Here is a 27,475-nt window from a genome sequence, read left to right as displayed (position 1 = left end):
GTAGAGAAACACAAAAACGAACCTGTGGGACTTTGTAGCTGCCTACTAATGTTGACATCTGAATGGAGATGTCATCAAGTGTTCCATCAAAAACAGCCATCAGGTTGTCCTTCTTTCCACAGCTGTAGTTGGGAATATTGGCTTCTCCAGTAGAGAGCATGTCCAGCAAGGCATCTGAAGTCCCAAGAGTGTTCATATAGTTGTCATGGATGTTGTAGCCAAGTGTGAGATTGTACAAAAGCTGAGAATTCTTGTTGACTTTTTGAATGGCAAAAATGAAGCTTAGGATTCTTGCTGGATAATTGAATGAACTACTGTAAAAAAATGTTCATGATAACATCATCTCTAACAACAACAAAAGATATTTTCATTTGTTCCTCTTTCTCTCCACAAGCCCACTCAGTCTTAAGCTAAAAGAGTCCAAAACAAGAAGCAAATTAGTCACCCATCACTGTTAAATGTTTATAAGTGTTGAGAAGGTGGGTTGGAGATTTTATATTCACGAATATATCATTATTTGTAATAGTGCTCGTTTTTCATTTGTGCAATGACCAAGATTCAAAATAGAATCATCAGTAAAGAGGACTTATAAATGATCCAGAAAAGCAATTCTAAAAACAAGCCATTCTCTATTCCTACTAGGGTCAGAAACTGAATATCAATACAATACAATAAACCCTACACCATTTCAGACAAATGGCTATCCAACATCTTCCTACAGACTTCCAGAGTTGGGGCATTCACAACTTCTGGAGGCAGGCTGTTCCACTCATTAATTGTTCTGTCAGGAAATTTCTCCTCAGTTCTAAGTTGCTTCTCTCCTTCATTAGTTTCCACCCATTGGTTCTTTTGTTCTACCCTCATGTGCTTTGGAGAATAGTTTGACACCCTCTTCTTTGTGGCAACCGCTGAGATATTGGAACACTGCTATCATGTCTCACCTAGTACTTCTTTTCATTAAACTAGACATACCCAGTTCCTGCAACCGTTCCTCATATGTTTTAGCCTCCATTCCCCTAATCATCTTTGTTGCTCTTCTCTGCACTCTTTCTAGAGTCTCCACATCTTTTTTACATCGTGGCGACCAAAACTGAATGCAATATTCCAAGTGTGGCCTTACCAAGGCATTATAAAGTGGTATTAACACTTCACGTGATCTTGATTCTCTCCCTCTGTTTATGCAGCCTAGAACTGTGTTGGCTTTTTTGGCAGCTGCTGCACACTGCTGGCTCATATTTAAATGGTTTTCCACTACAATTCCAAGATCCCTTAATAACCATTCATATCAATGAATGGTTATTAAAATAGAGAAATGGGTTGGGCAGCTACAAACCTTTCAATAAGCTAGTTGTGATTAACTCAGGATTGTACAAGAGGAGGAAATAGTTTATATTTGGGGGGTTTGCCCCGTCTTTGCATTTGAGTGTCTTAAAATAAGACATAAGAGAGAAGCTATGGAAATCCAATGATTCAAGAAATTAAACAGGTCCTGCATTATAGGAATAACTGGTAAAAAACAAGCGTGTTACGACTGCAAATGGAGAAAATGCAACTCCATCCCACTGGATGACTTACGAGGGAGATTGATAATAAGGAGCTATGTTGAAAGGCAGCATTATATGGGATATTACTGTGGCAATGGATACTATGCTAATGAAGTGATCTCCTGGCCTGTAATAGCTCCGTAGTTTTTTCCCTTCCTGCTCCTTCAAACTCAGCAAGCACTTCATTCTCAGCTTCCCAGAGACTGGCTGGGACATCAGCAGCAGCAGAAGTAGAAGGAGGAGATCCATAATTCATGTGGTGAATCAATCCCCTTCCTATTTCTAAGGAAGAACAAGAGAGTTCGGAGAATTCAAAGCACCATTCAAAGATGGAAATGAGAGTGACTTTCTTGACTGAGAGAGAGATAAGTTCACCTGGAAAGGAAAGAAAGGAAAGGTACATTCAAGAAGCACAGTCCCTGAATGTCCCAAAATTTGTGCCACACGGAGTGTATGTATCCTTTTCTGATGCAAGATCCCTTTCAAGTTGCTTCAGTCTGATGTTTACATCAAGGGCAATCACTGCAGAAATATCAGGAGAGATCTCACAGAGCAGGATTTTCATAATTACTGTATGAAGCAACATCTCCTCTGGGGAACCTGAACTACTTCTGGGCCTCCATATGCGGAAGAGAAGCTGGAGAAAAACATGGTGAAAAATCATAGATATACCCCTAGAGGGCATTGGTCTGAAATAGTTGTCGTCCTTCCTTTCTGGACATGTCTAGAAAGTGATGTTGAAAGAAGATAGTTCAACACTCAGGAAATTGGGTGTTGTCCTTCAATGTACTCTCTTGTCTCCAGAGACTCCTGGGCAAGGTCACCTGGAACTATAGAACACTACTTTGGTGCCACTTTAGGTTGTTGACGATTAGTTCTAGTGCTGCCTGTCTACTAATGCTAAGAAAGAAATCTATAACCTTGAACCCTGCCTAATGTTAAGAATAGGACCTGTTTGTGATTCACTTTTCCATTAGATATCCATATATTAATCAGAGGTGGGATTCAGGCGGTTTTCACCTGTTTGGCCAAACAGTTTGTTAACTTTTTTGCCCAGTTCGGTGGCTAATCAGACCACTGGCTCTCCCCGCCCTGTTGCTCCCGCCCTGTCCCTCCCAGCCACTCCTTACCTCGCCCATCTTGGCCGCTTGTCTAGAGTAACACCCGTGGCCCAGCTGCTCTCTGGTTCTTTGCTCACTCCTGCTCCTCACCCACTTGCCTGCCATCACGGCTCACAAGTTGTTCTGACTACAGGAATTGTGATGGATGCAGAACCTGAGGTGGAGGGGAGGGGAAATGGGTGGCAGTTGCTCAGAGGGCTGGCAAAAGCCTAGAACTGGCCCCATTCTCTGCTCGTTCGTGGCAGAACAACTTCTCCATGAAGCAGGGCGCAACAGGGAAGCGTTGCGCAAAAACACACAAGCCAGGGAGGCGAGTTGCGACGGAAGAGGGTGGCCTGGGAGAGCTTCACTCTCACCGATCCCCAGTTTATTGGGGAGATGGAAGGGGCAAGAAGCAGGGCGGAGAAGAGAGCAGGTGACCAGTCCCTTTATCCGTGGTTGGAAGCAGCTGAAGTCTGCTTCCTCCTCTGCATTTGCATGCTCCCTGCATTGCAACATCTGGGGGAGCTGTGCCCGAGAGAGTTTGGCCTTGCCCCGGAGCGCAAAATCGGTTTTCATTTGTTTGCACTGTTGAAAGAAATGTCCTTCTGGGTTCGGCTCCAAGTGGGGAAAAAGACACTGGAGACATGGAGGCTGCTTTGAAAGATGGTTTTAATGGTGGAGAGGACCACATGGCTTGAGTCCTGAACAGAAAAGGTGATCACATGCTTCAATATTGGGGAGAAGAAGAGAAGGAAGGACTGAGATGCTGAGTCCCTGGTTTTATGCCCTCTCTGGCCTTTGATTGAGCTTGTATTCTGATTGGTTGTCAGGCTCCCATGGGGCCATGCAGGGACAACTCTCTAGGCTGCGTTTTGAATCCAGGTTTGGTTGAGTTCTCAGATGCCATGTGGTGAGTTAAGTAAAGGGCAGTGGTGGGTTTCTGCCAGTTTCCACCGGCTTGGGAGAACCGGTTGGTGAAATTTACCGATCCGGTGAGAGGAGGTTCAACCAGTAGACCCAGAAGTAACTTCTGGAACGCCTGCCCCAGCCCTGTCACTCACTCGCCCTGGTCATCCCATCGCAGCTCACTGCTCCCTCACCCGTCCGCACTAAACTAGCCCAGCCCACCGCTCACTGATTGGCTGGAGGCGACCCATTTAAAAGCGTGGCACTCGTTCCCGTCTTTTGGTCTTTCTCCATCTCAGGGTCTGTTCTTTCATATCTGCTGGATGGTAGTAGGCTTAGCTTGCTGGTAAGAGTGGTCAGTCAGGCTTGGTAGAGTCTGTCCCAGGCGTAGCTAAGTTTTTTCCCTCATGTCAGGTTTTATCAGGATGCAATCACCAGCAGCCAATTCAAGAGTTATGGTTTGAGCTAGCAGTCCTTTGTTTCTGAGGTAAAAAAAAAGAGGAGAGGCAAGTATACAGTTCTTTACAGACATATCTTTAGTCTCATGTTGTGGAATTTCCCCCATTCTTTCCAAGTGGGGGCTCCTTGGTTTACCGAGGACCTGAGGGTGATGAAGCACCATAGGAGACGTCTAGAGAGCAGGTGGAGATCCTCACGCTCTGAATCTGACCGAACACAGGTAAGAGCCTACTTACGGACCTACCTTGTGGCATTAAGAGCGGCCAAACGTAGACATTGTGCCGCTCTTATTGCGTCCGCCGATAACCGCCCTGCCGCCCTGTTTCGGGTAACCCGCTCCCTCTTATCGCAGAGGACGCAGGAAGCCCCCTTGCAGGGCAGAGCAGAGGAGTTTGGGGAATATCTGCAGGACAAAGTCGCTCAGATCCGGAGCGGATGGGCCCCCTTCAGTGGACCAGGGGAGCCGTCAACAGTGAGTCTTGTGAGACCATTCTGGGAGGAGTTTGATTCTGTTGCCCCTGAGGATTTGGACAGGTTGCGTGGACGGCTGCGACCCACCACATGTTTAATGGACCCGTGTCCCTCCTGGCTGGTACTGACATCCTGGGAGGCGACACGAGGCTGGCTCCTGGGCCTGGTGAACGCCTCGTTGGGCGAGGGGTCCTTACCAACTGCCTTGAAAGAAGCGGTGGTGAGGCCCTTACTCAAGAGGCCTTCACTTGACCCGATGGAGCTAGCTAATTATTGTCCAGTCTCCAACCTTCCCATTTTAGCGAAGGTTGTAGAGAATGTGGTGGCACAGCAATTTCCGCGACACCTTGACGAATCCGAATATCTAGACCCACGCCAGTCCGGCTTCTGACCCGGGCACAGCACGGAGACGGCCTTGGTCGCGTTGGTTGATGATCTCTGGAGGGCCAGAGATAGGGGTTGTTCCTCTATCCTGGTCCTATTAGATCTGGCAGCGGCTTTTGATACCATTGACCATGGTATCTTATTGCGCCGGCTGGAGGGGATGGGAGTCAGAGGCACCATTTTACGGTGATTCGGGTCCTACCTCTCCGACCAGACGCAATGTGTGTTGGCAGGGAGGCAGAGGTTGACCCTGAGGCCACTCACTTGTGGGGTGCCACAGGGGTCGGTCCTCTCGCCCCTTCTGTTCAACGTATATGTGAAGCCACTGGGGGAGATCATCCGTGGTTTTGGGGTTGAGTATCATCTGTACGCTGATGATACTCAGCTGTACATTTCAACCCCGAACCACCCCAACGAGGCTGTCGAAGTGATGTCCCGGTGTTTGGAAGCCGTCGGGGTCTGGATGGGGGACAACAGACTCAAGCTCAACCCCTCCAAGACTGAGTGGCTGTGGTTACCGGCACCTCGGTTCAGCCAGTTGACTCCATCACTGGCCATAGGGGGCGAGCAATTGCCTCCTGTGGAACGGGCGCGCAATTTGGGCATCCTCCTAGATGCCCGGCTGTCGATGGACGACCATGTGGCAGCCGTGGCAAGGGGGGCGTTCCACCGGGTTTGCCTGGTGCGCCAATTGCGCCCCCTACTGGACCAGGATGCCTTACGCACGGTCACTCATGCGCTGGTGACGTCTCACCTGGACTACTGCAATGCTCTCTACATGGGGCTTCCCTTGGGACGCGCCCGAAGACTACAGCTAGTCCAGAATGCAACCGCGCGGGCCATCATGGGGAGTACTAGGTACTCCCACGTAACACCTCTCCTGCGCGAACTGCACTGGCTGCCTGTGGTTTTTCGGGTGTGTTTCAAGGTGTTGATTACCATCTTCAAAGCGCTCCATGGCACAGGACCTAGCTATCTGCGGGATCGCATCCTGCCACACACATCCCTGCGACCAATTCGCTCTCACAGGAAGGGACTTCTCCTGGTGCCGTCCACCAGGCAATGCCAACGGGCGACGCCTAGGAGTAGGGCCTTCTCTGTGATGGGCCCAACCCTCTGGAATGACCTCCCCCCCGACATTAGAACCACCACCGACTTCCGCTCCTTCTGACAAAAACTGAAGACACACCTGTTTCGATTAGCTGGCCTGGCACACTCATAACTTTTACCTCCTGGCAGATATATTTTAATTGGTATTTTTGGGGAACCATTTTAAATTTAACTCTTTGGGGTATTTTTTAGGGGTCTTTTTAAAGATTGTATTTTAAATACTTTACTTTAATGTACAGTTCTTTTAACCTCCTCCATCTAAGTATCTAAGTATTTAAGTATTTAACTATTTATGTATTTAAATATCTAAGTACTGATTTATCTATGTATCTTTTATGTATTGACTGTACACCACCCCGAGTCCCTTTTGGGAGAGGGGGCGGTCTATAAATATGAATAAAAGTAAAGTAAAGTAAAGTGTGGAAATCCAAACATTATTTCAGAAGGCAGACGATGTAGATTTCATGGAACATGACATTCCCACTGCCTCTATGATTGAAACACTTTTCCCCCCGGTAAAATGAGTAAATTTCCAAAAGGGACAACAACTTGTGTTGCAAACAAACAAAAAAAAAAATATCATATGGTAGAACACCTTGACTCATAAGCATTTAAAAATGCACTCAGGCATAAAAGAGGGAGGAAAGAAGAACAGCTTCAAAAAAAACAATTGCAATTTAAAAAAAGAGGTACTTTGAGTCAACACTCCAAAATATCAGATTCCATTCAGATGGAAGCAAATTCTCATCAAGTATGTTAAAACATTTACAAATGTAAGCAAAATATCTCAAAATCATTTCTTTTTACAGGTGTAATTAAGCATTTTAAACCTCAAAAATTTCCAGAAAAAAAATCAAAATTGTATTCAGATCAGAAAAGGAAATGTAACTGCATAACTTTTATATGCAGATGAAAAGATCACAACAGTGAAAGGTAAAGGTGCAGGAGCAGGTCACCCATTTACTCCGAATTTCTCAGAAGAGAGAGAGAAAAAAGTGGTTAAAATTAGCAGAAAAACTTCAGCCCCCTATAATGACCCAAAAGGAAGGAGGGAAAGAAGGAGGGGGGATGCACAGAGGCATTCACTGGGGGCATTTCATACACGCACTCAATGGTAAAAATGAGCAAACACTCACTCTCCCCGCCTTTCCTGCTTCCCTCCAAAGAATGACCCAGAAGGAAGAGGAGGGAAATTCACGCAGGCAATCACAGGTCTCTGGATCTCTTCACTTATCACTCCCTGGGGCATCAGGGACACATACTCGCATTCATACTGCAATCAGACATTCATGCTTGCTCATGCCAACCAATCATAATAAGTATTTCAGGAAGCTTTTTTTCACAAGCCACCAAGCTTCATTTTCTTTTATTAGAGGATTTCACCATCCCTTCAGGTTCGGAAATGATAACACACATGCATACACACACATACCATTAAACAACCTTGCAACTTACTGTTTCTTTATATGAAAGGGAATCAAAGTACATTCATACCAACTTTTACCATCAACATACTCACATTTGCACTGCAATCAGACTGCTTGTGTAAATTAATTTCACATACAAAATCCCATTTCATTCTTTCTTCATGCAAAGCAGTTATTACAATTATTTCAGGGAGCTGTACATAAGCCAATGAGCTCCTTCTATTATTAAGGGATCTCAACTTCCCTCCAGGTCTGGAAATGATTACACAGATACATACATGCACAAATACCATGGAACAACACTTTCAGGCCTGGGGGAGGTCCTGTCCCTTTAAATCTTCAATTTTCTTTCCTTGGGAAACATGTGGCTCATTCTCCAAGCATGGGAAAACTCAGAGAGCAGTTTAAATCCTAACTACACTCCCCTTCCCCACAGCTTCAAGCCCAAGCTGAGAAACTTACTTATTTTGCCAGCTGATCAAACATATCACAATCAATCCAATGCCATTCAGTTCTACATATTATTAGTATAGATGCACACCTAAGAATTTTAACAGACATTACATCAAATTAATCAAGTCCAATTACCTAGGTCTTCCCATTCAGATAGGCTTTACCTTATTACCTGCTAAATTTCTTACTTTTGCTCAAAGTTATGCCCATTGTTCTCCTTAAGCACTAGATTGTTAATACCTGTCTCTGCCATGGGGTGTTCCATTTCTAATTTGGATCTGCCAGCAAACGCTGGGTAATTTTGAAAGATCCAAACTCTTCTATCTTGATCTCCCAGCAAGTGCTGGCATATTTTTAAAGATCAAGATGTATAGAGGCAATGTATAGAGATGTTTGTTCACACATTGTTTGCATTCGGCCAGGGTTCTAGGTTGGATCTCCCAGCAGGCGCTGGCTGAATTTTTAAAGATCCAAACTCTTAGATCTCCCAGCAATCGCTGGCATAGTTTTAAAGACCTAGATGTATGGAGACTTTCATTAACACATGGTTTGCATCTGGGTGGGGCCCTTGAACTTTACTTTTCTTTTTAAAGACAACTATTACTGTTGCAACAGCTTTTTAACATATCCCTGTGGACTCCTCAGTCCTTTGGGAAGCTTTTTCCCTTTTTTAAAAAAAACAAGGAGACAAATTTTAGAAGAGGGTCTGGGAGTTAGTCCACACGCTTTCTGAATGTCTGGGCAACAAAGGAGATCGGAGAAGAAACTCAGGTAGAGCTCCTCTTCAGTTCATCTGATGGTGGCCAGAAAATCAGCAAATTTGTTGACAAAATCTAAATCAAAACTGCCTTCTGGAAGCCAGGTTTCTACTTTAGGACCAATAGAGTAGGTTGGCCAGGTAGATGTGCAAAGGGTTTTTACTCAGGTTGAAGGCAAACCTCTAGTAGAAATTTCCTTCATCTCATACATCCCCTCCTCCCCCCAAAAGGAAAAAATATACATATACTCACCTTGAAGAGTACAATCTTCCAGGGCTGAAAGACATGAGAACAAGGTCCCCTCCCCCACAGAAAAGGCATTGTTGGAGGAGTGGAGGTAAGGGAGGGGTATGGGGGGGGGTAGATAGCTTGCAGGCAGAGTTTGAAAAATAAAACCATCAGTTACTAAACAAATAAATTGGTAACATTATGGGGATATCACAACGAGAAATGGGGTCTGGATTCACCTGCTTCAGGAAAGAGATGAACAGATAAAATCATTTAAACACACAATAAATGCAAGGATAAAACTTGTCTTGTAAATTAACTTAAAACATTTCCTGGGCTGTTACTTTAAGGTATAGGGAAGGAAGGAAGGGAAAAAAATACTTCTGTTTACTCTGTTTCTGTTGGCCAAACAAACACAAAGTAAAGACTCCCCTCCTCCTCCACTCAGTTTTCTGGGCCCAACAAACTGAGCGAAGGCAATTTCTGCCAATTTACTCTTTTCTTTCATTGAACAATTTAAAATTCTTGTCTTTTGGATTGGAGACATCTTAGTTACAATTACCTTGAGGGTTCACAAAGACTTAGAAACATTTTTACACAAGGACAAGGAGAAAATAAGAGGGGTGAAGAGAACTCTCAGGTTTACACACACTAGTCATTCCCAGCACAAATCCGGGCAGAGGTCGACCCTGAGGCCGCTCACTTGCGGGGTGCCTCAGGGGTCGGTCCTCTCACCTCACCTGTTCAACATATATATGAAGCTGCTGGGCGAGATCATCCGTGGATTCGGGGTAGACTACCATCTGTACGCTGAAGACACCCAGCTGTACATTTCTACCCCGAACCATCCCAACGATGCCGTCGAAGTGCTGTCCCGGTGCCTAGGAGCCGTGCGGATCTGGATGGGAGGTAACAGACTCAGGCTCAACCCATCCAAGACGGAGTGGCTGTGGCTACCGGCGCCCCGGTTCAACCAGCTATGTCCATCACTGGCCATTGGGGGCGAACAGCTGGCCCCCATGGATCGGGTTCGCAATTTGGGCGTCCTCCTAGATGCCCGGCTGTCAATGGACGACCATGTGACGGCCGTGGCAAGGGGGGCGTTTCACCAGGTTCACCTGGTGCGCCAATTGCATCCCCTATTGGACCAGGATGCCCTCCACACAGTCACCCATGCACTTGTGACGTCTCGGCTGGACTACTGTAATGCTCTCTCCATGGGGCTCCCCGAGATGCACTCAAAGGCTGCAGCTAGTTCAGAATGCGGCCGCGCGGGTTGTTGCGGGAGTCTCTAGGTACTCCCATGTAACACCTCTCCTGCGCGGGCTACACTGGCTACCTGTGGCTTTTCGGGTGCGTTTCAAGGTACTGGTTATCATCTTTAAAGCACTCCATGGCACAGGACTTGCGGGATCGTATTCTGCCCCATACATCCCTTCGACCGATCCGCTCTCACAGGGAGGGGCTCCTCCGGGTGCCATCTACGAGGCAGTGCCAGCGGGCGACGCCCAGGAGTAGGGCCTTCTCTGTGATGGGCCCGACCCTCTGGAATGACCTCCCCCGTGACATCAGAACAACCACTGATCTCCGCTCCTTCTGTAAGATGCTCAAGACCCACCTGTTTAGTTTAGCGGGCCTGGCCTAATCCCGATCTAGTCCCTCAATTCTGTACTTTTAAATTTTTGGGGTTGTTTTAAGCTAATTTTTAACTTTTATTACCCTGTACAGCCTTATTGTTTAATTGGTTTTTAAGTGTATCTATTTTATATTAGGTTTTAATGTGGTGTCTGTACACCGCCCCGAGTCCCTTCGGGGAGAGGGGGCGGTCTATAAATTTAATAAAATAAATAAATAAATAAAATAAATTATGGAAGACACAAATCTTAACAAACTTAACAAAATTATTTTTAGGGAATTTTTATTTTTTAATTGTTTATAAAATATATTTACTACAAGAAATGTTACTCCTTTTTGCAAATGTTTTCTTTGTGATGCAATATGTTGCTTTTAAGTGTTCAGACCAGGATTATGTGTCTCAAAGTGGCTGCTTTTCAATGGGCAGGTCAGGTTGGTGAAAGGCAGCTTTGCCAGATTTAATGTGTTTCACCCTGGTAATTCTGAGGTGGTTGCTGGTTCTGTGAACTTCCTGGCACTGTCCTTTATAATTTCCCACAATGCCTTGATGGTTTTTATTCCATTGGCTTTGTCTTTCCTGTCCTTAGGGTTGGGGGGGGGGAATGGTTTCATTTGCAGTCTTTTGGGGGGGATTCTTATTTTGGGGTGTTTTCCTGGCACTGTCATAGTTTGTGTGGGTGTGGGTTATCTACACATTAATAATGATCAAGAACTAATAATATTTCCTTATACATTTTAGTGACCTTTCCTTACATAATTGGTGTTTTCTTTCATACTTTTGGATTTCATCCATTGGGGCAAAGAATTCAGTGAATTCGTCTTGGCCACTCCCACCCAGTCATATGACTGCCAAGCCACTCCTGCCCGGTCACATGGCAAGCCACTCCCACAAAGCAGGCCACACCCATAGAGTAGGTTTCAAAAAAATTTGAAACCCACCACTGGTAAAGGGCCAATATTATCATGCCTTAATCCCATCCCTCTGGAGCTGAAGGGGATAACTCTTTATTATGTAAAGGGACTGGCTTGGCCTTCTTAATGGCCCATTGACAAAGTGGGTGGAGGCAGGAAGCTACAGGGAGCTATTCTCAATTTAAAACATGTTTCTTCCTTTTCACATCCAGGGAAATATAATATTCTGCCTTTTCAAAATTTCCTAAGATATTTCATTTTTCTGGGAGAGGGCTGGGTGATAACTTTCCACAGCACGAAGTGGGGAGGGAGAGCATACAGGATGCAGACCTGCTAATGCATGATCCCCAAAGTAGCCAGATTGTGGTGTGGTGCAGCCCTCTAAGCCAAAACAGCTGGTTTCCCAACTTTTTTGAGCTTAGCCTAACACGCAACTAGAGGCATAAAGCTAGACCGGCTGCATATCAGTCTGCCTGCGGTTAGGAATCCAGCCAGGGCTAGCTGCCTGTCCCCAATGGGGCGCTCTCCAGTGGCAGGGAGGGGTGGGGGCAGATGCATGACTTCGAGTTGGCCATGTCCACCCAGTCATATGACTACCCCCCCAGGCACACCCACCCAGCCAGAGCCGGTTGCTAAATTATTTGAATCCCACCACTGTTTGAAAGGGGGTTGGGTAATTCCTATTGTGCCTCAATGACTTGGCCCTGGTTTGGATCTTGAGTGAGGGCTAATCCCATCACCCTGAGGCTGAAGGTCTTTTCTCTTGTAGATAGGCTGGCCCAGTCCTGCTGCGGCTATTAAGAAAGGTGGGGGCTGCTCTCCAAGAGCATGTTTCTCCCTTATGGGAATATAATATTTTGTCTTTTTAATGTTTCCTAAAATATTCCATTCTTCTAGGAGAGGGGTGGGTGCTAACTTTCTACACTACTTTTGTTGGATCTTGGGTGAGGGTATTTATCTATGAATAGAGCTATCTATCTCTTTATCTCTTAAGTGTCGACATCTGCTGTTGCTTATTAAGGAAGTTGGGAGCTGCTTTCCAAGAACATTTTTTCTCCATTTCTCATCCAGGGAAATATAATATTCTGCCTTTTTAATATTTCTCAAAATATTTTCCTCTTTGAGGAGAGGGGTGGGTGCTAAGTTTCTGCAGCACATAATGGTACACGAACTGTGACATTTCTGAGGTAAAACTTTTGGAGTTGGGTCACTTGGAGTCCTTTTCCCGCTTCAAGGCTCTCTTCTTGAAATATTACTTCGCCGCTGAGGGAAGTTCCGTGGCCTTCGCAAGACTGTCACCTGTCATCACCACCACCATCTTGTTCTGCACTTGGCACCATGGCGGCTCCTCAATAATCCGCTTTTTTAATCTGGGTCCATCCTTCTCTTTGACAAGATCCTGGAGCGAAAAGAGTTTGTGCATGAAAGAGAGTGTCTTTGAGGGTTCATATTTATGATTTATTATTTAAATTCCTTCAGTCGGTCGATATATCTTCACTCTCCACAGACCAACAGGTTACTTTTTATGAGGTAAAAGCGAGCCCTTTCTCCACTCCACCACGCCCACCCGCTCTTAAGCAAAGCCTGCATCCTGCAGAGAGCCCACCAGGGGGCACACTCTGCCCACGTTATAAAGGCAGGCAGCCTCCAAGCGTCATACTGGGAGACAATGCGCCTTCCCGTTTTGCAGGGTGGAAAGGGAAGGATCCTTTCTCCTATCGGTTTTCGGGGGAGGGAAGGATGGGGATGACGTAACCGGACGTCCGGGCCTCTTTAGGATCCTGCATTCCTTCGCCTTGGAAGCTTTCGCGGGAGCTTCCCCGCTTTGCAAGGAGAGCAATCCAGACGTGACTCAGCTGTGAGTTGGGGTGCAAAAGGTGCAAGTGGAAACTTGCAAAATCTTCACCCAGAGTCGGAATCCTGGGAAGAGGGGGGAACCAAGGTCCCATGTTGCACTGTCACTCCTTTGCATGCAGGGCAAGGCAGGGGGAGGAGGGAGGGGGAAAATCAAAGCTCCAGACTATCCATTTCCCCCCCCCCAGGAATAAATGCAGAATCCCCCTCCCCAAAAGAAGGCAATCAAGGGAGTCATTTCCCCTCTATTTCCTGGGGGGGGAGGGAAACTACATGGAAGGAGGAAGAGGGGAGGGAAGGAGAGAGAGAGATTGCAAAACTCCAGCTGGAAAGGGAGGAAGCATTGCAGGAAAGCAGCTGCTGATGGAGGGGGGGGTGGGTGCGTTGCATGAATTCATCTGTGGTGGTTTGTCATCCTGTGTTTTGGTTTTAGTTGTGTGTGTGAGAGAGAGAGACAGAGAGAGAGAGAGAAAATGTCCGTGTGTTCATATAAAAAAAGGAATGCTTCCTGTCGTCCTGGATCCAAAGAAGCAGAGTTTCCTAAATCAGCGTTTCCCAGCGTTTGGTTATTTATTTATTATTTATTTATTTATTAGCGTTTATATACTGCCCCCTCTCCCGAGAGGGACTCGGGGCGGTGTACAGTCCGTATCAAAATACAACAGATTAAAACATAGAAATAACTACATAAATACATGTATGAGAGGAGGATAAAATATGCCAAACTGTACAGCTAAATAAATAAATCGATACAAAAGTTTAAAATATCAGGTTAAATTTAAAACACTATCCCTCTAAAAACCAGTAAGAATGTGTATGCCAGGAGGTAGACGTTATAAATTATGCCAAACCAGCCAGTCGGAACAGGTGTGTCTTCAGTTTCTGTCAGAAGGAGCGGAGGTCAGTGGTGGTTCTAATGTCGGGGGGGAGGTCATTCCAGAGGGTTGGGCCCATCACAGAGAAGGCCCTACTCCTCGGTGTCGCCCGTTGGCATTGCCTCGTGGACGGCACCAGGAGAAGGCCCTCCCTGTGAGAGCGGATTGGCCGCAGGGATGTATGTGGGAGGATGCGATCCCGCAGGTAACTAGGCCCTATGCCATGGAGCGCTTTAAAGATGGTGATCAGAACCTTGAAACGCACCCGAAAGACCACAGGCAGCCAGTGCAGCTCGCGCAGGAGAGGTGTTACGTGGGAGTACCTAGTACTCCCCATGACTACCCGCGCGGCTGCGTTCTGGACTAGCTGCAGTCTTCGGGCGCGTCCCAAGGGAAGCCCCATGTAGAGAAGCCCCATGTAGGTGACTTGAAGATGTGTGGACTTCCAATTCCCAGAATTTTCCAGTCAACATAGACAGCCGGAGAATTCTGGGAGATGAAGTCCACACATCGTCAAGTTGCCAAGATTGGGAACACCATCTTTAATCGTCTTGTGGTGTTCCAAGGATTTGATCAAGGAGAGATTCAACCTAGAATTAAGGAGAAATTTTCCGACAGTGAGAACAATCAACCAACGGAACATAAGTTGCCTTCAGAATATAGAATAACAGTTGGAAAGGACCTTGGAGGCCTCCGAGTCCAATCGCCTGCTTAGGCAGGAAACCCTACACCACTTCAGATAAATAGTTGTCCAATCTCTTCTTGAAAACTTCCAGTGTTGGGGCATTCACAACTTCTTGAGGCAAGCCGTTCCACTGATTAATTGTTCTCAATGTGAGGAAAATTCTATTTAGTTCTAGGTTGCTTCTCTCCTTGATTAGTTTGCATCCATTGCTTCTTGTCCTGCCTCCAGGGGCTTTGGAGAATAGCTTGACTCTCTCTTTGTGGCAATCCCTGAGATATCGGAACACTGCTATCATGTCATAAGTAAGCAAGTTAACATCTTCCTTTACCTAGGAGTAGTTTTCTCTGAGACTGGACCTTAGAGAAAGAGCATAAGTGAATGTATTGCTTAAATGAAAAAATCATAACCATTCAGTCCCAATTATAAAAATATATCTGGCCAAGGTATCCCCATTCTCTTATGTGGAGCAGACGCTTGGGGCTTAAAAGAGCTGTCACAAGTGGAACATAATCAGATCATTTGAGAAGTATCTTGGTTGGTTAAAAGGACTTCAGCTGCCATCAGAGCTGAATTGTGAGTTTGGACAAGCTATGAAAATTGACAGATTTCCCCCAAATTAGAACAAACAAAATTTCAGTTAAGGTGTAATTGGATTGTACAGATGGCAAATTAGATTCGAAGCTGTGTCTGTAGAGATTCTCGGTCATCCAAGTCATGGTTATCCCAAAGGTGCTTTTTCAGGAAACAGCTAGATTTTCATGTTTTTTGAAGACGTTTTCGCTTCTCATCCAAGAAGTTTCTTCAGCTCTAACGCCTTCCATTCCCCACTATCCTGTCAGAGCTTCTTGAATGAGAAGCAAAATGTCTTCAAAAGAAAAGAAAAAAATAAGGAAGTCCTGAAAAAGCACCATCGATCCTGAAGATTTTGCATTCTGCTCTCCTCCCCTTTCATCAGACACAACTGTGTATGTAATGTGAGCTGCACTTTTTTTCCCTCAAATATGAGTAGTAATCGTTTCTTCTTTGGCGGTGCTAGCTATCTGTAATCCTAAAATTTATTTTCCATCTTAGATGAATGACCTGGAAACATCTTTTGTTTTTTTATTATTATTATTATCGATCAATCAGAGTAGAACTGGAAGGGACCTTGGAGGTCTTCTAGTCCAGCCCCCTGCTCAAGCAGGAGAACCTATACCATTTCAGAGAGGTGGCTTTCCAGTCTTTTCTTAAAAACTTCCCGTGATGAAGCACCCACAACTTCTGAAAGCAAACTGTTCCACTGGTTAATTGTTCTCGGTTGTTAGGAAGTTTCTCTTTAATTCCGGGCTGCTTCCCTCCTTGATTAGTTTCCATCCATTGTTTCTGGTCTTGCCTTCTGGTGCTTTGGAAAATGAGTTGACCCCTCCTCTTTGTGGCAGCCCCTCAAGTACTGGCATACTGCTATCATGTCACCCCTAATTCTTCTTTTCTCCTTTTATTACTAGTTTACTTGGACTTCAGTAAGTCTTTTGATAACGTAGACCATAACCTACTACTAGATAAAGTAGAAGAATGTGGGTTGGACAGCATCACCACCAGATGGATTCATAAGTGGCTGACCAACCGCACTCAACGTGTAGTCCTCAATGGAACTGCATCTACATGGAGGGAAGTATGCAGTGGAGTACCCCAAGGCTCTGTTTTAGGCCCAGTACTCTTCAACATCTTCATCAATGATTTGGATGAGGGAATAAATGGGGAACTCATCAAATTTGCAGATGACACCAAGCTGGCAGGAATAGCCAACACTCCAGAAGATAGGCTTAAGATACAGAAGGATCTTGACAAACTTGAACATTGGGCACTATCTAATAAAATGAAATTCAATGGTGAAAAGAGTAAGGTTCTACATTTAGGCAACAAAAACGGAATGCACAGGTACAGTATAGATGATACCTTGCTCGGTAGTAGAAACTGTGAAAGGGATCTTGGAGTCCTAGTGGACAACCATTTAAATATGAGCCAGCCGTGTGCAGCAGCTGCCAAAAAAGCCAACACAGTTCTAGGCTGCATCAACAGAGGGAGAGAATCAAGATCACATGAAGTGTTAATACCACTTTATAATGCCTTGGTAAGGCCACACTTGGAATACTGCATTCAGTTCTGGTCGCCACTATGTAAAAAAGATGTGGAGACTCTAGAAAGAGTGCAGAGAAGAGCAACAAACAGGATTAGGGGACTGGAGACTAAAACATATGAAGAACGGTTGCAGGAACTGGGTATGTCTAGCTTAAGAGAAAGAAGAACTAGGGGAGACATGATAGCAGTGTTCCAATATCTCAGGGGTTGCCACAAAGAAGAGGGAATCGAACTATTCTCCAAGGCACCTGAGGGTAGAACAAGAAGCAATGGGTGGAAACTAATCAAGGAGAGAAGCAACTTAGAACTGAGGAGAAACTTCCTGACAGTTAGAACAATTAATCAGTGGAACAGCTTGCCTCCAGAAGTTGTGAATGCCCCAACGCTGGAAGTCTTTAAGAAGATGTTGGATAGCCATCTGTCTGAAACGGTATAGGGCCATGATGGCGAACCTATGGCACGCGTGCCACAAGTGGCACGCGGAGCCATTTGTCAGGGCACGCAAGGCGCTGGCCAGCTGAGTTCACCTTTTTAAAAGCTATTTTTCGCCTTCCCCAGGCTCCAGAGGCTTTATGGGAACCTGGGGAGGGCGAAAAGAGCCTCCCCTGCCCCCCCGGGAGGCTTCAGGGACCGTCGTGAAGCCTTCGGAATGCTTAAAACCACCCTCCGAGCAAACCGGAAGTGACTTCTGGGTTGCTCGGAGGGTCGTTTTAAGCGTTCCGAAGGCTTCAGGGACCGTCCGAGGCTTCCCTGATGCTTTCGGAGCGCTTAAAACGACCCTAGGGGGCATGCCCTGGGGGGCATGCACACTGGGGGGGGGGCGCGTTGCATTATGGGTGCGGCACGCCCGCACTTGACCCCCCTGCGCTCCCCCCACTTGTGGCACGCGAGCCAAAAAAGGTTCGCCATCACTGGTATAGGGTTTCCTGCCTAGGCAGGGGGTTGGACTAGAAGACTTCCAAGGTCCCTTCCAACTCTACTATTGTATTGTATTGTATAGTATCATTGTGATTATTATTACTCTGTTGTTTTGCCTGTACACTGAGAGCTTCTGCACTGGAGAAAAAGTCCTTGCGTTTTGGCCAAAGTATTTTATTCTATTCATTTCTCCTCATACAGGTACTTGTGAGCAAAGAGGGGATGAAGAAGCTGTTGAGGCATCTCCAGGGCTTCTGCCCAGTGTAGTGAATTGGAATGAAAAGACCCTTGGAGAACCACAAGATTTCTTAGCTACCTTGGAAGTTGTGCTAGAGGATAGAGAAAATGGAGGAATATCTAGCATTGGATGGAGATGAAAAAGGCCCTCCAGATGCTCATTCTTGGACCTATGAGGATATCTGGGCAAAAACTGAGCAGAAGGTCCTAGAGGAGGACACTATCAGTTCAGAGGTCCAGCACCGGCTCTTTGGGAACATCCAGTACCAAGATTCTAAGGAGCCCCGGGAGATTTGCAACCAACTTCACCACCTATGCCATCAGTGGCTACAGCCAGAAAGGCACACTAAAGCTCAGATGTTGGATCTGGTGATCCTGGAGCAGCTCCTGGCCGTCCTGCCCCCAGAAATTGAGAGTTGGATTCGGGAGTGTGGAGCAGAGACCAGTTCTCAGGCGGTGGCCCTGGCCGAAGGTTTCCTCCTGAGCCAGGTGGAAGTGAAGAAAAAGGTGCAGGTGAGAAGCTTTCATTTTGAGACGTAAGAGGGTGTGTTAATGTTACAATGTTGGAGTCCTTAAATGTCTCCTCATCATAATACGAAGCCTAACAGTGCTTCTTCCGCTTCTTTCTTTCTTTCTTTCTTTCTTTCTTTCTTTCTTTCTTTCTTTCTTTCTTTCTCTTTCTTCCTCTTTCTTTCTTTCTTTCTTCCTTTCTTCCTTCCTTTCTTTCTTTCTTCCTTCCTTTCTTTCTTTCCTTCCTTCTTTCTTTCTTTCTTTCTTTCTTTCTTTCTTTCTTTCTTTCTTTCTTTCACCTGCTACTTCCCTTCCAGAAGTCATTCTTGGACATAGTCCCTGACGATTCCAAGGGAATGCAAGATCCTTCCAATTCAACTCCGAACCACCTTTCTAGGAAGTTCTCCGAGGAAATTCAACATGAGGACACTTCACCAGGTAAGAATGTATTCCGTCCAAGCATTGTAAAACTCCACAGAAAGATTGCAAGTACCTCTCATGGTCTGAATCTTCTCATCCATTAATTTAACACTTAAAAACTCTTCTTTCGTCATTTTTGTCTCCTTTGCAGAAGATAGAACAGTTCCACCGATATTTCTAGAATCCCCTCCTTGTACCGGTGGAGCTGAAAAAGTAACTGAACCAGCTGTTCAGGTAGGAGGAGGCACTTCAGAGGAGCTACAAAGAGCCATTGTGGGGTTGCCGTATAACATGGTTGCTTCTACTCAACAAGGACAGAGAAAATGTGAATTCAGTACTTGACCAGTTAGCCAATTCTCTGTTGGGAATCATCAGAAGTTCTGTTGGGAAGTACTGACAGCATTCCACCCATCTCCTAGATCTGCAGAATTCTGAGAGTTGAAATCCAAAAGTTAAGCTCTGCTCTAGGGGCTACCTAGGCAGTTTCATGTAGCTCTTTGAGTGGGGAGAGATTTAATCCCAGCTAAAATACCACAGGCCACATGCGATGCATGTATCGAAAAGATTAGGGCTTTGATTTCTTACTCTGCAAATGCCCTATTACCAGTAGTGGGATTCAAAAATTTTTACTGCCTGTTCTGTGATTGTGGCTTTGTGGGCGTGGCGTGGCTTTGTGGACATGTCGGGAAGGATACTGCAAAATCCCCATTCCCTCCCCACTACTAGGGGAAGGTTACCGCGGAATCCCCATTCCTTCCCTACCCCACTAACCTGCTTTCCAGCTCCGTTCTCCTGTTCAGGGCAAAAAAAGATCAGCTGAGAGACAGCAGGGGTGGGGCCAGCCTATTTGCCGGTTCTCCGAACTATGCAAAATTTCCGCTACCAGTTCTCCAGAACCTGTCAGAACTGGCTGAATATCACTTCTACCTGTTACCCAGTTTTGCTGTAAGACTTTGCTTTTGCTTTTGAAATTCTTCACTTAATGTCTTTGATATGGCTCATTAATGGTTTTATATTGCTTTAATTTGGTTCTGAATTTTTTTTTTGCTGTAGATTCTTTGTTCTGTTCTTTCGGTATTTCAATAATTTCTGTACAGTTTATTTCCTGCTAGCTTTGGGGCATTACTTAAAATTATCACTTGATATTGTAAAAGAGCAGTGAGGTGGCCTAGTGGTAAAGACACTCGCCTCCCACTTGGAAGGTTAAGAGTTCAGTCCTAGGTAGCAGCAGTTGTTTATCTGTTAGGGCACAAAGAAAAATATCTGCTGTGAACTACATGTAGGAGTCAGAAAGGGGATCTGGCCAATAAACACTCACCTCCATCCAGTCTCCTCCACTCCAAATTAAATGTCTACAGGGTCATAAGAGGGACATGGAGGGATGTGGTGGCTCAGCAGCTAAGATGCTGAGCTTGTCGATCACAAAGGTCGGCAGTTCGGCGGTTTGAATCCCTAGGACCATGTAATGGAGTGAGCTCCCATGACTTGTCCCAGCTTCTGCCAACCTAGCAGTTCGAAAGCATGCAAAAATGCAAGTAGAAAAATAGGAACCATCTTTGGTGGGAAGGTAACAGCGTTCCGTGCGCCTTCGCCATTTAGTCATGATCGCCACATGACCACAGAGATGTCTTCGGACAGTGCTGGTTCTTCGACTTTGAAACTGAGATGAGCACCGCCTCCTAGAGTCGGGAATGACTAGCACATATGTTAGAGTAAAAATGCTTGTTTATGACTATAATGAAGATTGATTTGAGTTTTGATCTGATCTATAAAGAGTTCCCTACAGATGTTTTTTTTTTTCCTCTTCAAAAACCTAGTCAGGATAGAGACTTTAGAATACCAAATTCCTTTATTTTTCATCTGTTTTAAGCACATCTTTCCATTTGTCTCCACCTAAAATGTCACGCAGTAATCTTGGGGCACATCATTCAGCAACTCAGAATTGTTGCAAACGGCCTCGGTGCATTTGAGTTGTCTGAATAAATCAAAATAGCAAACGATCAGGAAAAGTGGAGCCACTGAGAAGTGGTCAGTCCAGATTTGGAGAGGGATCCAGAATAATATAATTATTTTTTTCACTGAAATGAGTTTTGTGTTTTGAAAAATTAAAAGCAGCAAAGAAAGAAAAAAATTGCAAAACGAGTTCACTCTTTTCTAATATCCAGTTTTTTTCTACTTATCCAAAGCACAAATCAAGTGCACTTTTTTTTCACGTTATACAATTATACAAAAAATGAGCCAACCATAAATATAGGGGTTCTTTTTACTCAAATGAAGCAAGTTAATTTAGCCGTCTTCACAAGTCCTATCATCTTTGCCACAAATGTTTCATGCTATCCATGCCATTTTCACATACAATGTTTTATTTATTTTATTTAGTTTGTCACTCATGTACAAGATAACAGGAATAAGAATTAATATGAATAAAAACACAGGAAATGAGTACAAATAAATGGGGACAGTAGAACAGCGACGTTAGGCACGCTGGTGCGCTTATGCACGCCCCTATTGACCTCTTGGTCTCCATCTTTCAGAAACATCTATGTGCGAATCTCTGCTTTCAAAATTGGTCGCCAAGGGAGAGAACCAGAGGTAATTCCTTGAGATGGTTGGTTAACATGCCCCTGTTTTTTCCATGTTCAGGAGAGTCTTGTGTCGTTCGAAGAGGTGGCGGTGTACTTCTCTGAAGAGGAATGGTCTCAGCTGGACCCCCACCAAAAAGCCCTCCACAGAGAAGTCATGCAGGAAAATTCCCAGAATGTGGCCTCTCTGGGTAAGGACCTCTGCTGGGCCTTTAGAGAACACATTTTGTGATGGGATGAAATTGGCTATTTCTGGTTAAAAGGCACCCCTACTTCTAGAGAGAAGTATATATATTATAAAACGTATAAAGAACAGTTGCTGGAATTGGGTATGTCTAGTTTAATGAGGGACATAATAATCAAGGGACGTAGTGGCTCAGTGGCTAAGATGCTGAGCTTGTCGATCAGAAAGGTCGGAAGTTCAGTGGTTCGAATCCCTAACGTCACATAACGGAGTGAGCCCCATTACAATCCTAGCCGTTCAAAAGCACGTAAAAAATGCAAGTAGAAAAAATAGGGACCACCTTTGCTGGGAAGGTAACAGCATTCCGTGTGCCTTCGGCGTTTAGTCATGCCGGCCATATGACCACGGAGACATCTTTGGACAGCGCTGGCTCTTTGGCTTTGAAATGGAGATGAGCAGCGCCACCTAGAGTCAGGAACGACTACCATGTACTGTATATGCGAGGGGAACCTTTACCTTTACTTTAGTTTAATGAAAAGAAGGACTAGGGGAAACATGATAGCAGTGTTCCAAAATCTCAGGGGTTGCCACAAAGAAGAGTGAGTCAAGCTATTCTCCAAGGCACCTGAGGGTAGGACAAGAAGCAATGGGTGGAAACTGTTCAAGGAGAGAAGCAACTTAGAACTAAGGAGAAATTTCCTGACAGTTAGAACAATCAGTTGAACAACTTGCCTCCGAAAATTGTGAATGCTCTCAACACTGGGGGGGTTTTAAGAACAAATTGAACAACCATTTGTCTGAAGTGGTATAGGTTTCCTGCCAGAGCAGAGGGTTGAACTAGAAGATCTCCAACGCCCCTTCCAACTCTATTATTCTGTTATTCTATTAGAATGAAATGAGGCCAGTAGCTTAGGTTAGAGTTATGGTTAGGGCTACATCAATGTTTCTCAACCATGGCAATTTTTAGATGCATGGATTTCAATTTCCAGAATTCCTTCCAATTCTCGGCATTGCAGTCTACACATCTTAAAATTGCCAAGGGTGAGAAACATTGGTTTGGATCAGGGATGAAATCCTCCTACCTTTGCTACCAGTTCAAGATTTTCACTTATGAATTTGATCTGTTATCAGAAGTCGGAGTTCAGTAAATTTTAGACTATCATTGATCAACATGACGGATGTTGAAAATGCTGTTTATGTCAACCATGCATCCAGATGTTTAGAATCACTTCTTAGTCCTTAACTTTTATTTCTTTGTATCTCACCACATCTTACTTTTGTTTCCTTGTAAGGAGCGAATGAGCCGCAGAACAAGACTTGTGAGATAACACGACAGACAAGTTGGCCCATGAAGGGAGTAGAAAAAACGGCAAATCAGGAGGAAACAGAATGCCGCCAAAGAAATTTATCACAAATTGGAAATCAGAAAAGCTTAATTTCCCAGCCCTTTTGGTGTATAAATGATTTTACTGCACGACAAAATCAAACCGGGTGGAAAAACGAAGAGTATTTTGAGAAGAGAGTGAAAACATTCGAAGAGAAATCAGATATAAAGAATGATTACCAAATTCACTCTACAGAACAATATGGATACAAGGAAGGCGAAAAAGGTCACAGTGGAACCCTTGTTCTTCCCTTGCCTGGAAAGGAAAATATGGGAAATAAACCCTATAAGTGCACAGAATGTGGAAAGAATTTCAAATGGAATTGTCTGCTTATTTCCCACAAACGGATACATACAGGCGACAAACCGTACAAATGCACAGAGTGTGGAAAAAGCTTCAACAAGAACTGTTTCCTTATATATCACAAAAGGATCCATACTGGAGAGAAACCCTACAAATGCATGGAGTGTGACAAGGCCTTCAGTCGGAGGAGCACCCTTACTCTCCATAAAAAGATCCATACAGGAGAGAAAGGCTACAATTGCACGGAGTGTAAAATGATGTTCAGAAAGAGAAGCCAGCTTATTTCCCATAAAAGGATCCATACTGGGGAGAAACCATATAAATGCATAGAGTGTGGAAAAAGCTTCCAGCTTATTAAGTCCCTTACTTCCCATAAGAAGATCCACACCGGAGAAAAACCCTATAAATACACAGAGTGTGTAGTAAAAAGCTTTAGTCAAAGCAATCAACTGATCTCCCACAAAAGAATTTACTTAGGGGAGAAACCATATAAATGTACAGAGTGTGGAAAGAGCTTCACTAAGCGGAGTCGTCTTCTTTGCCATAAAATAATTCACACGGGGGAGAAACCGTTCAAATGCATGGAGTGTGGGAAAAGTTTCAGCCAGAACAGTTACCTTAGGTCCCATAAAAGGATCCATACAGGAGAGAAACCCTATAAATGCACGGAGTGTGAAAAGACCTTCAGTTGGAACTGTGACCTTATTTCCCATAAAAGAATCCATACAGGGGAGAAGCCGTACCAATGCACAGATTGTGGGAAAAGCTTCAGCAAGAACAGTTCCCTTACATCCCATAAAAGGATCCATACAGGAGAGAAACCCTATAAATGCACCGAGTGTGAAAAGACCTTTAGTCGGAGCAGCAACCTTATATCTCATAAAAGGATCCACACTGGAGAAAAACCCTATAAATGCATGGAGTGCGGGAAGAGCTTTAGCGAAAATAGGTCCCTTAAAATCCATATGAGGATCCATTCAGGAGAGCAGCCTTATAAATGCACAGAGCGTGGAAACACTTTTAGTCAAAGCTCTACACTCATTTCTGTCCCACAGAGTACAGAAAACTACATATGTTTTGAATATGGAAACAGTTTCTGGTGGAATAGTCATCTTACATCTGATAAAGAAATCCACACACGGGAGAAATCATATCAGTGTGGGGAATATGGGAAAATATTTCAACAAAGCAGCTCACTTATTCCCCACCAAAGTATCCACCCTGGAGAAATGTTTGGAATGTGGAAAGAGTTTCAGGGGGAGCACTCGGCTTACTTCCCATAAAAGGATCCATTCTGGCATGCTGTACAAATGCCTGGAGTGTCAAAAGAGCTGCAGTCACAGGAGTAATCTAATTTCTCATTAAACAACCCACACGGGGAAAGCTATATAGATGTCTGAAATGCTGAAAGACCTTCCAAGAAAACAGCACCCTTAATATCCATAAAAGAATCCGCATGGGGAAAAACCATAAAAATGCCTGGAATGTGGAAAGTGGGAAATGAGCTTTCCATGAAAATGGGTCCTTTATTTCCCCTAAAAAGATCCACGCGGGAGAAAGTGTGGGATAAGCTTCGTGAATAGTAGTAACCTTAAATCGCATACATGAGCCACATAGGAGAAAAACCGTAAAAGTGCATGAAGTGTGGAAAGATATTCCGCCAAGAAATCACATAACAAGGATCCACTTGAGTACTAATCTATAGAAGTACTAGAATTATATTTGCTTCAATTGTACATACTCAAATCTTACAAGCCTTGGAGGGTTTGTGCCTTAAATTTCTCATGAGTTTGTTTCTGATGCACAGGTGAATAAAGGTTAAAGGGTTGAGTATGCTGGTATTTCAAATAATCAAGCAGGAAGAAAAAGAGATACTTGGAAATCCGTGGGCCCAACATAAATAAAATAAACATAAAAATCAAGAAAATCAAGTTCTTCACTCCTAAATAGTCAAGGAGTTTCTTCTGACCATAAACTTGATATCAGTCATTGATTTACAACATTTCTATAAAAGAAGGAAGCTTACATCAGTTTTGCAGACGGGATGGGATAGGATAGGGTAACCTTTATTGTCACTTTTGTGTGAACACACTGGCACACATTTAAAAATGAAATGTTGATGCCCATTCTCAAAAGAAAAACATATAACCATACACATATGTGTACACACAAATACATTTGGTATAGATCCACGCATGTATATTAATCACAGTCCATTTTGAATACATAGAAGAAAAAAAGTCTTTTGAGAGTTAACAAGATTGATACTATATGGTGGGAGATCCCTATAAGACAGGTGTCCAACTTTGGCAACTTTTAAGACTTGTGGACTTGAACTCCCAGAATTCATCAGCCAGCATGGCTGAGAGTTGAATCTACGGGTCTTAAAATTGCCAAGATTGGACACCCCTGCTGCAAGACCTGTGGTGGGTTCCAGATCCCGTTCCAAACGGTATGGTTGGAACGGGCCTGGCGTCACCCACATGGATGCGTGCGGCGCACACATGCAACACGCACATGTGTTGTACCTGCCTGCGATGCCTCCGCAACGCTCCAGCTGCTCAGCAGAGTCGCACAGGCACCATGAGCATGCGCGGAAGTGCCAATGGCTTAAAGGACAGGTAAGGAGCTTGGGCGGGTGGGTGAGTCCTGTGGAGCACCGTACCGGATCGGTACCCGGTGCTCCAGGCAGGCTCCGGTACGCCCGTATTGGGGTGTACCGCCTGCAACCCACCACTGCAAGGCAAACATATTTGTAAAAGAATCTGGATAGATCAGCCTTGGCAACTTCAGGATGTGTGAACTTCAACTCCCAGAATTGGCAACTGTGGGATACACTAATACAGTGGTTCTCAACCTGTGGGTCGGGACCCCTTTGGCAACTGTGGGATACACTAATACAGTGGTTCTCAACCTGTGGGTCGGGACCCCTTTGGGGGTCGAACGACCCTTTCACAGGGGTCGCCTAAAACCAGGAACTGAGGCACCAATTTTATGGTTGGGGGTCACAACATGAGGAACTGTATTAAAGGGTCGCGGCATTGGGAAGGTTGAGAACCACTAGGTTTCCCATAAAGTTGATCAGTTACCTCTTTTTCTTTCTTTTTCTCTTCCTCTTTTTTTCATTTGCTTTTCAACAAGACTTTCCTTTTGTATTCTCCGTTGCGCCAGCTAGAGCTAAATTTCACACTGAGGCAGGCTGCTTTGAGCAGTTTCTATTCCTCCAACTAAAAGTTGCCTTTGAAGATAACTCAGAAGCTACTTCAGAGACACTGTTTAACAGAATAGCAGAGGTGGAAGGGACCTTGGAGGTCTTCTAGTCCAACCCCCTGCTCAGACAGGAAACCCTATATACCATTTTAGGCAAATGGTTGTCCAATCTCCTCTTTAAAACTTGCTCAACTTTGGCTGCCTTAACACATGGAAACAATTCCCAGCCAGTCCAGAATTCTAGGACTTAAAATTCTGGACTGGCTAGGAATTCTGGGAGTTGTAGTTCACACATCTTAAAATGGCCAAGGTTGAGAAACACTTTGGCTAGATTGTTAGCAAGTGAAACCAGCTTTTGCTGAATGATGCTTCTTGGAAGGTGGGGATCAATCTACAGCAGGCCTGTCAAACTGGTGGCCCATTGGACAGCTACATCATGTGCAGGGCATACCCACCCAGCTCCGTAAAGGCAAAAACGTATGTCCCATGACTCGATCAAGTTTGACACCCCTGGTCTATAGGCTGTCAGGCTTGATTCAAGGTGTGGGTTATTACTTACAAAGCCAATTCAGAATGCTCCAGGGTTATTTTAGGAATCACTATCTAAAATGTGTCAGCCCATCAAGAAAGGACCTAGTTAGGGTACCATACCTATATCAAGTGGGAATATGAGCAAAAAACAGTGGTGGACCATGGGCCCTTGGTGCTCTCTGACCTTGATTATGTTGCTTCTCTCCTTGATTAGTTTCCATCCATTGCTTCTTGTCCTGCCTTCAGGTGTTTTGCAGAATAGGTTGACACTCC

At 44.7% G+C, this 27,475-nt stretch overlaps 1 protein-coding gene across 1 annotated transcript; it reads left to right on the top strand.

Moving 5' to 3' along the window:
* The first annotated feature begins 13,117 nt into the window (after positions 1–13,117).
* Positions 13,118–25,291, top strand: LOC309384547 (uncharacterized protein). Its single transcript, XM_081938234.1, has 6 exons — positions 13,118–13,237; positions 18,042–18,590; positions 18,905–19,025; positions 19,159–19,241; positions 21,651–21,780; positions 23,066–25,291. The coding sequence occupies exons 2-6, from the start codon at positions 18,186–18,188 to the stop codon at positions 24,742–24,744; spliced, it is 2,418 nt and encodes an 805-aa protein (XP_081794360.1). The 5' UTR covers positions 13,118–13,237; positions 18,042–18,185; the 3' UTR covers positions 24,745–25,291.
* The last annotated feature ends 2,184 nt before the right edge of the window (positions 25,292–27,475 follow it).

This window comes from Natrix helvetica (genome assembly GCF_964273705.1).
Source record: "Natrix helvetica genome assembly, chromosome: 1".
NCBI lineage: Eukaryota > Metazoa > Chordata > Lepidosauria > Squamata > Natricidae > Natrix > Natrix helvetica.
This window is presented reverse-complemented; position numbering and strand designations above follow the sequence as displayed.

What these genes read in the sequence shown, in the direction of transcription:
- LOC309384547 (XM_081938234.1), top strand. Translation starts at nt 18,186, where the DNA reads ATGGAGGAATATCTAGCATTGGATGGAGATGAAAAAGGCCCTCCAGAT. An exon ending in TAACTGAACCAGCTGTTCAG is followed by an intron (nt 19,242 to 21,650) that starts GTAGGAGGAGGC and finishes TTCCATGTTCAG; the next exon opens with GAGAGTCTTGTGTCGTTCGA. An exon ending in CCAGAATGTGGCCTCTCTGG is followed by an intron (nt 21,781 to 23,065) that starts GTAAGGACCTCT and finishes TTTCCTTGTAAG; the next exon opens with GAGCGAATGAGCCGCAGAAC.